Source organism: Balaenoptera physalus (genome assembly GCF_965194825.1).
Source record: "Balaenoptera physalus genome assembly, chromosome: 7".
In the NCBI taxonomy this organism is placed as follows: domain Eukaryota; kingdom Metazoa; phylum Chordata; class Mammalia; order Artiodactyla; family Balaenopteridae; genus Balaenoptera; species Balaenoptera physalus.
Window position 1 is genome coordinate 55,619,734 of NC_138886.1, and position 16,075 is coordinate 55,635,808.

A 16,075-nucleotide genomic window follows, 5' to 3' on the forward strand; every position below is an offset into this window, starting at 1 on the left:
TGGGGAAATTTCTGTTCAAGTCTTTCGCCCATTTTTTAATCAGATTGTTTTTTTGTTGTCTAGTTCTGTGTGTTCTCTCTGTGTTCTGGTTATTAACGCCTTATCAGATATATGATTTGCAAATATTTTCTCTCATTCCTTGAGAGAAATTTTCTCTCATGCCTTTTCACTGTTGATTGTGTCCTGTGACCCACGAACATTTTAAGTTTTGATGTAATGCAGTTTATCTATTTTTTCTTTTGTTATCTGTGCTTTTGGTGTCAAATCCAAGAAATCATTCCCAAATCCAATATTATGAAGCTTTCCCCCTTTATTTTTTTATATTTTATGGTTTTAGCTCTTATATTTAGGTATTTGATTCATTTTGAAATAATTTTTAAAAATTGAAGTATATTTGATTTACAATGTTGTGTTAATTTCTGCTGAACAGCAAAGTGATTCATTTATACATATGTAATATTTACATTCTTTTTTATATTCTTTTCAATTATGGTTTATCACAGGATATTGAATATAGTTCCCTGTGCTGTACAGTAGGACCTTGTTATTTATCCATTCTATATATGCTAGTTTGCATCTCCTAACCCCAGACTCCCACTCCATCCCTCCCTCACCCCCGCTCCCCCTTGGCAACCACATGTTCTCTATGTGAGTCTGTTTCTGTTTCATACATAAGTTCATTTGTGTCATATTTTAGATTCCACATATAAGTGATATCATATGATATTTGCCTTTCTGACTTCACTTTTTAAAAAAATTTTTATTGGAGTATATTGCTTTACACTGTTGTGTTAGTTTCTGCTGTATAGCAAAATAAATCAGTTATACATATACATATATCCACTCTTTTTTAGATTTCCTTCCCATTTAGTTCACCACAGAGCACTGAGTAGAGTTCCCTGTGCTACATAGTAGGTTCTCATTAGTTAACTATTTTATATATAGTAGTGTATATATGTCAATCCCAATCTCCCAGTTCATCCCACCCCCCATCCCTTGGTAACCATAAGTTTGTTTTCTACATCTGTGACTCTATTTCTGCTTTGCAAATAAGCTCATCTGTATCATTTTTCTAGATTCCACATATAAGCGATGTTATACGATATTTGTCTTTCTCTTTCTGACTTACTTCACTCTGTATGACAATCTCCAGATCCATCCATGTTGCTGCAAATGGCATTATTTCGTTCCTTTTTATGGCTGAGTAATATTTCGTTGTATATATGTACCACATCTTCTTTATCCATTCCTCTGTCAATGGACATTTAGGTTGCTTCCATGTCCTGGCTATTGTAAATAGTGCTGCAGTGAACATCAGGGTGCATGCATCCTTTTGAATTATGGTTTTTTCTGGATCTATGCCCAGGAGTGGGATTTCTGGCTCATATGGTAGCTCTGTTTTTAGTTTTTTAAGGAACCTCCATACTGTTCTCCATAGTGGCTGTACCAATTTACATTCCCACCAACAGTATAGGAGGGTTCCCTTTTCTCCACACCCTCTCCAGCATTTATTGTTTGTAGATTTTTTGATGATGGCCATTTTGACTGGTATGAGGTGATACCTCACTGTAGTTTTTGGGGTTTTTTTGTTTTTTTAATTTTTATTTATTTATTTATTTATTTTTGGCTGTGTTGGGTCTTCGTTTCTGTGCGAGGGCTTTCTCTAGTTGTGGCAAGCAGGGGCCACTCTTCATCGCGGTGTGCAGGCCTCTCACTATCGTGGCCTCTCTTGTTGCGGAGCACAGGCTCCAGTCGCGCAGGCTCAGTAGTTGTGGCTCACGGGCCTAGTTGCTCCGCGGCATGTGGGATCTTCCCAGACCAGGGCTCGAACCCGTGTCCCCTGCATTGGCAGGCAGATTCTCAACCACTGTACCACCAGGGAAGCCCTCTCACTGTAGTTTTGATTTGCATTTCTCCAATAATTAATGTTGAGCATCTTTTCATGTGTTTTTTGGCCGTCTGTATGTCTTCTTTGGAGAAATATCTATTTAGATATTCTGCCCATTTTTCAATTGGGTTGTTTTTTTTGATATTAAGCTGCATGAGCTATTTGTATATTTTGGAGATTAATCCCTTGCTGGTTGCTTCGTTTGCAAATATTTTCTCCCATTCTGAGGGTTGTCTTTTCATTTTGTTTATGGTTTTCTTTGCTGTGCATAAGCTTTTAAGTTTAATTAGGTCCCATTTGTTTATTTTTGTTTTTATTTTCATTACTCTAGGTGGTGTGACTTACTTCACTCCTATGATAATCTCTAGATCCATCCATGTTGCTGCAAATGGCATTATTTCATTCATTTTTATGGCTGAATAGTATTCCATTGTATATATGTACCACATCTTCTTTATCCATTCATCTGTTGATGGACATTTAGGTTGTTTACATGTCTTGGCTATTGTGAATAGAGCTGCTATGAACATAGGGATGCATGTATCTTTTTGAATTATAGTTCTTTCCAGATATATGCCAGGAGTGGGATTGCTGGATCATATGGCAACTCTATTTTTAGTTTTTTGAGGTGCCTCCATACTGTTCTCCATAGTGGCTGCACCAACTTACATTCCCTCCAACAGTGTAGGAGGGTTCCCTTTTCTCCACATCCTCTCCAGCATTTGTTATTTGTAGACTTTTTAATGATAGCTATTCTGACAAGTGTGAGGTGGTATCTCATTGTAGTTTCGATTTACATTTCTCTCACAATTAATGATGTGGAGCATCTGTTCATGTGCCTGTTGGCCATCTGTATGTCTTCTTTGGAGAAATGTCTATTTATATCTTCTGCCCATTTTTCGATTGCGTTATTTGTTTTGTTGTTATTGAATTGTATGAGCTGTTTGTATATTTTGGAAATTAAGCCCTTGTTTGTCACATCATTTGCAGGTATCTTTTCCCATTCTGTAGGTTGTCTTTTCATTGTGTTATGGTTTCCTTTGCTATGTAAAAGCTTGTAAGTTTGACTAGGTCCCAGTTGTTTGTTTTTGCTTTTATTTCTGTTGCCTTGGTAAACTGACCATTGGTATGATTTATGTCAGAGAATGTTTTGCCTATGTTCTCTTCTAGGAGTTTTCTGGTATCATGTCTTATATTTAAGTCTTTAAGCCATTTTGAGTTTATTTGTGTATACAGTGTGAGGGTGTCTTCTAATTTCATTGATTTACATGCAGCTGTCCAACTTTCCCAACACCACTTGCTGAAGAGACTTTTTTCTATTGTATATTCTTGTCTCCTTTGTTGAAGATTAATTGACTGTAGGTGTGTGGGTTTATTTCTGGGCTCTATATTCTGTTCCATTGATCCATATGTCTGCTTTTGTACCAGTACCACACTGTTTTGATAACTGTAGCTTTTAATATTGTCTGAAGTCTGGGAGGGTTATGCCTCCTGCTTTGCTCTTTTTCCTCAGGATTGCTTTGGCAATTCTGGGTCTTTTATGGTTTCATACAAATTTTAGGATTATTTGGGAATTCCCTGGTGGTCTAGTGGTTAGGACTTGGCACTTTCACTGCTGGGGCCCAGGTTCAATCCCTGGTCAGGAACTAAGAATCCTACAGGCTGCATGGCACAGCCAAAACTAAAAGATAAAAATTAGGATTATTTGTTCTAGTTCTGTGAAAAATGTCATGGGTAATATGAAGGGATTGCATTAAATCTGTAGATTTCTTTGTGTAGTATGGCCATTTTAACAATATTAATTCTTCCAATCCAAGAGCATGGGATATCTTTGTATTTCTTTGAATCATCTTCAGTTTCCTTTATTAATGTTTTATAGTTTTCAGCATATAAGTCTTTCACATCCTTGATCAGCTTTATTCCTAATTTATTTTTTTGGATGTGGTTTTAAAAGGGATTGTTTTTTAACGTTCCTCTTCTGATATTTCATTTTTAGTGTAAAGAACTGCAGCCATTCTGTATGTTAATCTTTATCCTGCTACCTTGCTGAATTCGTTTATCAGTTCTAGTAGTTTTTGTGTGGAGTCTTTAGGGTTTTCTGCATCTAGTGTCATGTCACCTGCATATAATGACAGTTTTATGTTTTGAGGTAATTTTTTTATCGTGTAAGGTAAGGGTCCATCTTCATTGTTTTGCATGTGGATATCCAGTTTTTTCAGCACCATTTGTTGAAAAGACTATCCTTTCTCTGTTGAATGGTCTTGTTGCTCTTGTCAAAAACCATTTGAAAGTGAACCAACTTTTTACAGCTTCTTTTGTTTCAGTAGTCATTAAGAAAAGAGAGAGACAGGCCTCTGAGAATAGTGTACTATGAAGTTATGACTTTCTACTGCTTTTAGAATTATATTATTTCATCTGTTCTGCAGATCTGGTTTATTTTGATGGAATACTAGTTAAGTTCCATTAATAAGGAGAGTTTTCCTAAACTATTCATTGATCTACTTTACCCTAATATTAGTACTATGACATCTCATTCTTCTTATCTAGAAAAATTATGGGTGATTTCCAATTTTGTCTTCCTAGGAGGGATTTTCTTATTTAGGATGGCAAAATAATTTCACAGTAGAATCCTAAATTGTGTCTAGACACTACCACATGCAATTTTCTGTTAATGTTTCTATTTCTCTAAATCCATGCCTAGAAAATGAATAAGGTAATAATTAACTTATTCTCAGATTGTATTGATATCAGGTTAGACTTTATGCATATTTTAGACTAAATATAGCAGATTTGATCAGTGATGGCACCAGATTGTAAGAAAATGTTGACATTATAAAATAACTGAAAAAATAGTTCAGCCACTAAAGTTTTTAAAGCACAGTATGAAAGACAGTATTGTAGAAAGATAGATTGGAAGCAGTAAGCAAATAAAAGCCAAAAGTGAGATGGCCCTTTTTTTTTTTTTAATTTATTTATTTATTTTTGGCTGTGTTGAGTCTTCATTGCTGCACGTGGGCTTTCTCTAGTTGTGGTGAACGGGAGCTACTCCTTATTGCAGTGCGCAAGCTTCTCATTGCAGTGGCTTCTCTTGTTGCGGAGCACGGGCTCTAGGCGTGCGGGCTTCAGTAGTTGTGGCTCACAGGCTCTAGAGCACAGGCTCAGTAGTTGTGGCTCATGGGCTTAGTTGCTCCGCGGCATGTGGGATATTCCTGGACCAGGGCTCGAACCTGTGTCCTCTGCATTGGCAGGCGTATTCTTAACCACTACGCCACCAGGGAAGTCCCGAGATGGCCCTTTTAAATTCATTTTTCTACTGAAGATTGTCTTTATATCATCAAATTTGTCTACTCAGCCAATAAATGTACTGTTGCCATGTGAGTAACCTTTAATTAATTCATGTATGTCCAGCCAAAAAGTGGATATTTACTATGTGTTCTTTCTTGGTTCATCTTTGATTTTGTGACTGTAACTGTTTTCTTATTTTTCTGGCTGAATGCAGATAAAATTCCTTGGTTCAAATGTTGTTTTCAGCTACCCAGATGAAAAACTACTTTTCTACAATTTTAATTAAACAAAATTTTTATTGAAACATACTGTAGGAAGTAGAAAGGCTGATTTAAAATAATATGCTTTGGCATTTGGGACTGTATTTTATTTGTAACTTTTCTCTAATGGATATTTGTTTGATTATGTTGTTAACACTGCTCTCAGTAATTTTATCTTTGGGTCATGAGTTCCACAGAATATCCTCATAAACAGAATTTATTATCCTCTGGTCCTACATAGTATATGAAACAAGAGCAAGCTATTAAAAATAATTTACCTAATCATCGCTAATCTGTAGCTCTTTCTTAATCAGAATGACTTACTTGCATATTTTCAAATGTGTGGTGAAATAAGTATTTGAAACTGAGCAAAAAGAAATCTAACTCCTATGAATTAATTTTGTATTACAAACATTTAGACCTTTGTTTTGGTTAATACTGGTTATTTCATGGTTTGTGTCTTTTAAGTAATATATTTTCTTATACAAAAATGTTTCTAATTTGTTAACAGAAAGTTAAATATATTAAAAAAAATTTTTTTATTGGAGTATAGTTGATTTACAATGTTGTGTTAGTTTCAGGTACAGCAAAGTGAATCAGTTATACATATACATATAGCCACTCTTTTTGGATTATTTTCCCATATAGGCCATTACAGAGTATTGAGTAGAGTTCCCTGTGCTATACAGTAGGTCCTTATTAGTTATCTATTTTATATATAGTAGTGTGTATATGTCAGTCCCAGTCTCCCATATTATCCCTCCCCCCCTTACCCCCTGGTAACTGTAAGTTTGTTTTCTACATCTGTAACTCTATTTCTGTTTTGTAGATAACTTCATTTGTACCCTTTTTTTTAGATGCCACCTATAAGTGATATCATATTATATTAAATAAATATACTTTTAAATGCATATTTATTTCTTCTAATAAAATTTTTTAAAAAAATTGATGTAAAACTTTAATTTCATGAGATGTTTTCATAGCAAAGAAGGGAGGTACATATATAAAATATAGACGATCCTTTATTTCTCTTATTTAGTTTAAACCTTGGTTGGTATTTCAGCCAGTATTATGGCTTTTACCTTTCTTATAAAGAAACTTGCTATTATTGTTAGAATATTGGTGCTTTTAACTTTCTACCCCTTTCTTTCTCCCCATTACATGTTCAGTCTGATTTTATCCATGTCCCTAAATCACCCAGATCAAAATCTTGGAACTTCTCTTTTTCTCTTTTCTTCATTCTTTATATATAATTGTAAAGTTAGCAGTTTTTTCAGACTCTTTTATTATCTTCTGTTCTCTACATCAGATCCTTACTATCTCATATGTGAACCATTACTGCAGCCTCTTAAAGAGTCTCCTTGAATACTTCCGTTTCTTAAAGCACTTCTGTCATTGCTACTTCTACCAATGAAACAGGCTTGATGCTTTAAGAAAAGATGCTTTAGAAACTGATGCTTTGGGAATCCCCTGGTGACACAGTGGTTAAGAATCTGCCTGCCAATGCAGGGGACACGGGTTTGAGCCCTGGTCCAGGAAGATCCCACATGCCGTGGAGCAACTAAGCCCATGCGCCACAACTACTGAGCCTGCGCTCTAGAGCCCACAAGCCACAACTACTGAGCCCGTGAGCCACAACTACTGAGCCCGTGAGCCGCAACTACTGAAGCCCGCATGCCTAGAGCCCATGCTCCGCAACAAGAGAAGCCACCGCAATGAGAAGCCTGCGCACCACAACGAAGAGTAGCCCCCGCTCACCACAACTAGAGAAAGCCCGTGTGCAGCAATGAAGACCCAACACAGCCAAAAATAAATAAATAAAATAAATAAATTTATTAAAAAAAAAAAAAAGAAAGGGATGCTTTTAAGAAAATGGTCCTATGTTGCTTCTAGGATCAAGTCATTGAAGGGTACCTGCAGTCTGACCCCAACTTACTTTTCCAGGTTTTAATTCACTCTGTTCCCTTACAGTTGTGTGCCCCAACCAAACTACTTCACATCTCTGAACATGCCTTGTGCTTTTTTTTTTGTCATTTCTTCTATTTCCTCATCCTCTTTTGTGTTCATCAAAAATTTCTTCATGTTGAAAGAATACATGAAATTTAAAATTTTCTGTGAAACCTTCTCTAATTACCCCTACTGGATATAATCTCAATTTCTTTTATGTTCCTAAAGTATCTGTTGTGTGGCACTTACTATACAGTGTCTGGCATTATAATTTTTTGTTTACTTGTTTCATGTCCCTGCTACATTTTAGTCTCCTTGGAGGCTGAGGCCACATGTTACTAAGGCCAAAACAGTCCTTAGTATAATGCTTTGAGCATACTTGGAACTCAGTACATATTTAATCAATATCTATTTTAATTTAGGTAATTTTGATGTAGAAGTTATAATTGAATATATAAGCAGTGAATAGATTGATGTCATATATATATTCTATAATTGGGAACCCAATTTAAATCAGTTTCAATTTGCAAAAGAACTTCTACTAAAATTTTATGGCAAAATGTTTCAAAATCAAGGGAGGAGTTTTCGTTCTTTTTAAATGCATATATTCTGGAAATTACGTTATAGGTTAAAATACAATAGTAGATTAAAATGTGATAGTGAAACTAATGAGATATTTTCTTCTAAATTTCTTTTTTTTCTTTACTTTAGTGGCGGCATGATTTTTTGCATGGATGGATAAAAGTACCTGTTACTCATGAAACACAGGAAGAATGTCTTGGGATGGCAGTGTTAGATATGATGAGAATAGCCAAAGAAAAGGATCAGACCCCCCTGGACATCTATAGCTCTGTCAGGTAATTTTCTTATGTAAATCCATATACATAAATATGAACAGTTACAGTTTTTATATAATTTATTTGTGTTTTCTGTGTTTGCCCATACTTTTTTTTGGTGTGGGTTGTTTGTTTTTGTTTTTATTGAATGATTCTTTAAATTCTATAGTGCTTTACAATTTTCAAAAGTTCCAAACACATGATTTCATATAATCCCATAATAACCATTTTTTTCCCTCTACCCCTATAGTATCCCCTCCTCCTTTCCCTCTCCCAACTGGTAACCACTAGTTTGTTCTCCATATCTGTGAGGCTGCTTCTTTTTTGTTTTATTCACTAGTTTGTTGTATTTTTTAGATTCCACATATAAGTGAAATCATACAGTATTTGTCTTTCTCTGTCTGACTTATTTCACTTAGCATAATGCCCTCCAAGTCCATCCGTGTTGCTGCAAATGGCAAAATTTCATTCTTTTTCATGGCTGAGTAGTCTTCCATTGTGTGTATGTATGTATGTACACATGTATATACCACATCTTCTTTATTCATTGATCTGTTAATGGACACTTACGTTGCTTCCATACCTTGGCAATTGTAAATAATGCTGCTGTGAACATTGGGGTGCATGTATCTTTTTGAATTAGTGTTTTTGTTTCTTTTGGCTATATACCCAGGAGTGGAATTGCTAGGTCATATGGTAGTTTAAATTGTAATTTTTTGAGAAGCCTCCATACTGGTTTCCACAGTGGCAGCACCAATTTACATTCCTCCCTCTCCAACATTTGTTATGCGTTTTTTTTTTTGATGATAGCCATTCTGATGGGTGTGAAGTGATATCTCGTTGTGGCTTCGATTTGCATTTCCCTGATGATTTGCGATACTGAGCATCTTTTCATGTGCCTGATGGCCGTCTGCATTTCCTCTTTGGAAATATGTCTATTTAGTTCTTTTGCCCATTTTTTAATTGGGTTGTTTATTTTTTGATGTTGAGTTGTGTGAGCTGTTTATATATGTTGGATGTTAATCTTTCATCAGTCATATCATTTACAAATATTTTCTCCCATTCAGTAGGTTGTCTTTTCATTTTGTTGATGGTTTCCTGTGCTGTGCAAAAGCTTTTAAGTTTGATTAGGTCCCATTTGTTTATTTTTGCTTTTATTTCCTTTGCTTTAGGAGATGGATCCAAAAAAATATTGCTGCAATTTATGTCAGAGACTGTTCTGCCTACGTTTTCCTCCAGGAATTTTATAGTATCCGGTCTTACATTTAGACCTTTAATCCATTTTAAGTTTATTTTTGTGTGTGGTGTTAGAGAGTGTTCTAATTTCATTCTTTTAGATGTAGCTGTCCAGTTTTCCCAGCACCACTTATTGAAGAGGCTGTCTTTTCTCCATTGTATATTCTTGCCTCCTTTATCAAAGATAAGGTGACCATATGTGCGTGGGTTTATCTCTGGGCTTTCTGTCCTGTTTCATTGATCTATGTTTCTGTTTTTGTGCCAGTACCATACTGTCTTGATTACTGTAGCTTTGTAGTATAGTCTGAAGTCAGGGAGAGTGATTCCTCCAGCTCTGTTTTTCTTTCTCAAGAATGTTTTGGGTATTTGGGGTCTTTTGTGTCTCCGTACAAATTTTAAAATTATTTATTCTCGTTCTGTGAAAAATGCCATTGGTATTTTGATAGGGATTGCATTGAATCTGTAGATTGCCTTGGGTAGTATAGTCATTTTAACAGTATTAATTCTTCCAATCCAAGAACATGGTATATCTTTTCATCTGTTTGTGTCATCTTCATTTTCTCTCATCAGTGTTTTATAGTTTTCTGAGTACAAGTCTTTTACCTCCTTAGGTAACTTTACTCCTAGCTATTTTATTTTTTGATTTTATAATAATTAAATATTGTATGAGTAACTTTTCTTCCTTATGTAACACATACTTTGTGAGATAAAAGAAATCATTATTTTTTCCTTTTTCTTTTTCCTGTTTTATTGAAATATAGTTGACATATAGCACTGTAACAATGTAAGGTGTACAGCAAAATGACTTGATTTACATAATAATGAAATTATTATCACATTAGATTTGGTTAACATCCATCATCTCATATAGGTGGAAAAAAAAGAGAAAGAAAAAAAACCTTTTTCTTCTGATGAGAACTCTTAGGATCTACTTTCTTAACAGCTTTCAAATAATACCATATAGCAGTGTTAACTGTAGTACATTACATTCTGAGTACTTATTTATTGTATAATTAAAAGAAATTACTGAAAGAGTTGGAGTACTACAGAAAATATCATAGTGTTAACTGAACTCGGGTTCGGCTGCTCGCTGCTTGAAAGCCAGTACTTGAGAGATGAGTGCTTGTAGGAATGGAAAGTTTGCTTTATTCTGGAGGCCAGCAACCTGGGAAGAATGCAGGCTCGTGTCCCACAACCACCTCCAAATATTCTGCTCGGCCATGAAAGTTTTTAAAGGGAAAAAGGGGAAGTAATCTCAGTCTGTCATTGAGGCAGGGATCGCATTCTTCACCATCTCCCACTGCATGTGAGTTTGTCGACTCCTAGTGATCTTTGTTTAGATGCTATCTTGTTCACACAGTTTGCTCATGAGATTACTGAAGGGGAAGCTGGGGAAAAGAGCTTATCATCTCTTAATTACTTATTCTTCATTTCTACCTCTTAAATCTAAGAAAAGTATCAACAGGTTAGACGAGGCATTGGGTGATCAAAGATTTGAAAGATGTGCTTGGGCTGGAGGCTAGTTAAAATATAGCTTTGCTAAAGTGACAAGACAAAAGGGGCCCCCTGCAGAGAGCTGCTTCCTGCAAAGGGTTGCTTCCTGCAAAGAGCTGCCTACAAATCCCCACTGTCAGACATCATTCCATTTCTGTGGGATTATGGGTGAAGGTCTGTCTTCTGTAACTTCTTCATGCTGACATAGGGTGTGCTGTATTCTTAGAGTAGAAGATGTCAACGTGGCTCTGTAGCATCTCTTTGCTGGCAGTTTTAGTTGCCCACTTACATATACGGGTAGAGCAAGCTACAATTATTTTGAAGCCCACAACGATGCAGATTATTAAGAGCAATAGTGTTATTCCCATTCTCTTGAGGCTGGTTCTTGGAATTGTGCTAGCCGTAGATTCAGTACTTCTCAAGATGGAGCAGCTTATGTCATGGTCACAGTCTGGTCATCATGCAGTTAGCTTTTCCCCTCTGGTGGCAGTTATAGTATCTGTACAACAACTCAGGAATGTACATCAGACACTGAAAGACTCTGTGACTCTATTGTCCTAATTAGTAACTTCTTGGGCCTGCTCTTTGTGACTGAGGGAGTCCTGGGAGACTTCAGCTTTTTTATGTACAAGAGGGGCCTTTGTACTTGGGTGGGAGCCCACAAGGTTCTGCTTGACTTTAATAGGTGTTCAACACCTATTTATTATTTAATTCATTCATTCTGAAAAGACTAGGTAAGGTCAAAGGAATGAAAAGAACACCTGGAGGCATAATTTCTGGTAAGCACAAATTGTCTGTATAAATAATTGAGTCAGTATTTCTCAAGTAGTGGTCCATATTTATCACCACTAATTCAAGTGGTGATACTTGAATTAGTATCACCTGAGGTGCCTGTTAAAACAGAAGATTCTTGGGCGCTAACCCAAGAAGTTGGAATTAGTAAATCTGAGGTGACGCCTACAAATATGAATTTTTACAAGTGTTGTAGGAGATTTTTTAAAATTTCAGCTTTATTGAGGTGTATTTGACATATAAAATTGTAAGATATTTAAAGTGTACATCATGGTATATATACATATGCATTGTGAAACGATTCCCTCTATCTAGTTTATTAACACACCCATCACCTCACGTATTTATCTTTTTTTTTTTTTTTTGGTGAGAATATTTAAGTTCTACTCTCTTAGCAAATTTCAATAATAGACTACAGTATTATCAGTTATAGTCACCGTGTTTTACATTAACTCCTCAGACCTTATTCATCTTATAACAGATCCAGCAGATTCTTATACAAGTGATCCACATTCTCCAAATTATTCTTCTGCACACTGAATTCTGACAGTCAAGCCTATACAATTTTTTGAAACACTACTCCTACAGCCCAGCTTTAATGGCTATAAAACTTCTACTCTTTTTAAAGGTATATATGACTATTATAAGAATGCTTTGATTGTTTTTTTGAAGTTTGAAGACTAAACATTTGTTTTACGTATTACATGCTTACCTGATTAGAAGTTTGAGGATGTCATGATCTGGTTAAAATTCCTTTTATTCCTAGAAATCCTTTTCTCAGTAACTGGCTTCAGTCCCTCCTTTGCTGAGTGCCCTCAAAACAGTTAAATACCCAATTTACAGGTTATCAGTTTCTGTGTTTCCCTCTCTGGTTTTAGGTATTCTTGTTTTGTTTTCAGATGTCTGGTAGTCCTTAACCTAAGGATGCAGGCCATAGCGTATGATTTTAGGAACTCACTGAGGTGTCTTGAAGATTCCAACATCTAAAGGAAAAACGAAAACATTTCTGTTTTCCACTAATGCCTTGATCTTTATTAAAATACAAACACCTCTTAGAATAGTAACTTATTCATTCGTTCGTTCATTCATTCATTTAACAACTTTTTATTGAATACCTGCTATAGCAAGACCATAGTAGAACGGAGTGAGGGAAGGAGTATCTTAGATGTCGTTAATAGAAACTGAAGGAATTGAAAGGAACACAGTTGAAGAACAGAGAAGCTTTGAGCCACTGAAAATGAGTTTTTAAATATGAAGCCATCTCTAGGCTTAAGCTATGATAGAACACTTATGCTTTGGAGACCATAATATTGTCCAAAGTCTAGTGTCCTAAAACAAGTGAATGTTTAATAATTGTATTTCTCTGATTATCTTTACCAGGATATAAATGCATCTGCAAAATTCTGCATCATTTTTCCTATATTTTACTTTTAAAACTGTGTAGATATTCATTTATTCATTATATTGATAAGATTTCATGATATTTTAAAACAGTTTTATTCAGGTATAATTTACATATCATAAAGTGCACTCATTTTAATTGTACAATTCAATATTTTTTATTGAGTTGTAAAGGTTCTTTATATATTATTAATACAAGTCTCCAGTTGTAGGTTCTCCTATTTATGATTTGCAAATATTTTTCCCATCCTGTGGATTTTTTTCACTTTCTTGAAAGTATTATTTGCAGTACAAGAGTTTAAATTTTGAAGTAATCTATCTATATTTTCCTTTGTCTTTGGTACCATGATATTTAATATTAGATAAATAATTTATGCCTCTACTGAAGGAAAAACATGCCTGATTTGCTTGCCTTCTTAATGTAATTTAACTCACTGATGTTTTCCGAATTTTCACTTCCAGCTCATTTCTGAGAAATAATCAAGGAACTCTACTCATTTTTAAAGTTTTCAGGAATAATGGAAGAACAGATGAATGATTAGTTCTTGGCAGAATGAAATAAGCTGCTTTGTTCCTAGAAATATCCAGTAGAGTATGGATCTCTGACTAGTATAACTAAAAACGTATTCTTTCCCAGACTTAAAAAAAAATACATGTAAGATACATCTCTGTGTGTCTGTGCCTGTGTGTTAGGTGCATCTGTGTCTGTGAGCACATGCCTCTGTGTGTACATAGTACCTGTATATATCAATATGTCTTTGTTCATCTCTTTGTGCATGTGTATGGATAAGATACTTACTCTTTTGTATGCCAGTTCCTAATTGGACATTGTGGCTTAGGTATTGGAGTACAGAAAATAAAGGAAACAAATAAGATTTTTCCGTTTTCATTCTCCATCTGCTCTTTAAAATCCTAAGTTTGCTAAAGGGTAGGAAGAAGAGAGCTGGAAAATAGAAAGAGTTTAAAGGAGACCCTGCTGAATTTGCGAACACTAGGCCAGGGCCAAGGCCACTTACATAGCAACTGAGGTATATACCTCATATCACTAGACTTCCTTTCTAGACAACTAAGCAAATATTAGAGTTTCCAGTGGCCTACTCCAATTGTAATAATAAGATGCATGTTTCATTTTATGGTACAAAAATAGTATAATAAGGCAAGGCTTAATTTCAGAACTTTTAGAGCCTGAATTTTAGGCTACTTTAAAAATTCAATAAGAAAAACATCAGGAAAAATGTTTTTATGCTTCAAGACTTAACAACTTTGTGTCTCTTGAAAAATTTTAGTGTTTCTAACAAGTCTGGTTCAGATAGCATGACATCAAAGTGGCTTCACCATATTTAAGAAATCATACATTCCTGTGGTGTTAGCAAAGGATGTATGTCTGGTCCTTTATTCCAGGGATCAAAGTGGAAAGACTTGTAGTTTGTTATCTTAAACTCTTCTTTTTATCTCCAGATAAGCTTTCAAAGCCTTGTTAAATCAAGTAGCCATGGGTGTTTATGTAAATTGTAATCCAAATTTATTAAGGCTCTTGGTATAACTAAAGTTTTTGACAGAAGTAGATAAAGTAGGAATCATTTGTATTCTAATTGTATTTTTAAGCCTTTTCAGGTTTTTTTTCCCTGCACTTACTGAGGCTCTCCTATATGCTATCCAGACTTTCATTAAATTTTATATATCTGTTTATCTACAAATATATAATTGCCATGAAAAGGAAAAGAGTGTGACTTTTGATATCTGAAAAAATGAGTAGAATTTAGTGGGTGGAGAGAGGTAAGTGATGGAGATGGAGAGTACAGGCTCATGGAAGAGGCCTTGTAGCAGAAGTGACCACAGGAAGAATGAAGAGAGTCAGTATGGCTAGAGTCAGTATGGCTAGAGCTCAAAGGTCATGAGGCAGGGGCTAGACTATGTAGAACCTTAGCGACATGTTGATAAGGGTAAGAACACTAAGAAACTATGTAAGAGTATTAAGCAAGGGTAAAAAGATTAGATTTGTGTTTTTAAAAGATCCCCATGACTCCACACCAGTGTAGAAAACAAATCAGAGGGTTGGAAGAGAAAATGGAAATGTGGGTCAACCAGAGAGTAAGGCCATTGCAGTAGTTCCCCCAGGAGATGCAGTTGATTGGGTTAATAATGAGAAAAATGGGCAAATTAGAGAAATATTTAGAAGGTAAAATCAAAGGAAAATGGTGATGGATTGAATAATGGGGGTTGATAGAGAGGTTGTATGAGGGTGATTCCTGAGTTTCTGGGTCTTGTGGAAATAGGGGAACTGTAGTGCTGTGTACTCAGATAGGGAATGCTGTAAGAGGATCTTTCAGGGGAGGACGTTAGGGGGACTCATGAGTTTGGTTTGACACATTGTTTGAGGCACTTTTGAGCCATCCATATTATAAGGGTAAATTGACTTGACTGTGGAAGATATGGGTCTGGAGCTTAGAGATCTGCGCTACAGCTAGAGATATCATAGTCATTTGCATATAGAGTATCTAGTGCGAAAGAAAGTATAGATAAGAAGAGAAGAGGGCCCATAATTAAGTCTTGAGGAACTCCAACAATTGTCACCAGCTAAAGGGGATTGAACCTGTAAAGAAGATTGACGAGTAGCCAAAGAGATGGGAAGAAAATCAGGAAAGCTAAGGGGAGACAGTTTCAAGGAGAGCGTGATCAACAGTGTTGGATGCTGCTGAAAAATGACAAGTAAAATGAACAAGGAATTTGGTTTTAGCAACATGGAAGTTTTTCTTGATTTTAGCAAGAGAAGTTTCTACAGAATGATTGAACAGAAGCCAGATTGGGGTGAGTTAAGGAGTAAATGGAAGGAAGGAAAATAGAAATGGCTATATAAACTTCAAAAAGAAGCCAGATAGGCTGTAGCTGGAGGAAGATGAGGGCTAAGGAAATTTTACATTTAAGATAGGAAGAAC

General features: G+C 35.5%; 1 protein-coding gene across 14 annotated transcripts in view; it reads left to right on the top strand.

Moving 5' to 3' along the window:
• The window catches only part of JAK2 (Janus kinase 2), a 244,896-nt gene that overhangs the window by 191,255 nt on the left and 37,566 nt on the right, over positions 1–16,075 (top strand). For all 14 annotated transcript variants that reach the window (XM_082470856.1, XM_082470861.1, XM_082470860.1 and 11 more), the window contains one exon: positions 8,092–8,237. In XM_082470856.1, the coding sequence (XP_082326982.1) occupies positions 8,092–8,237 (146 nt within the window). The remainder of the gene's footprint in view (positions 1–8,091; positions 8,238–16,075) is intronic.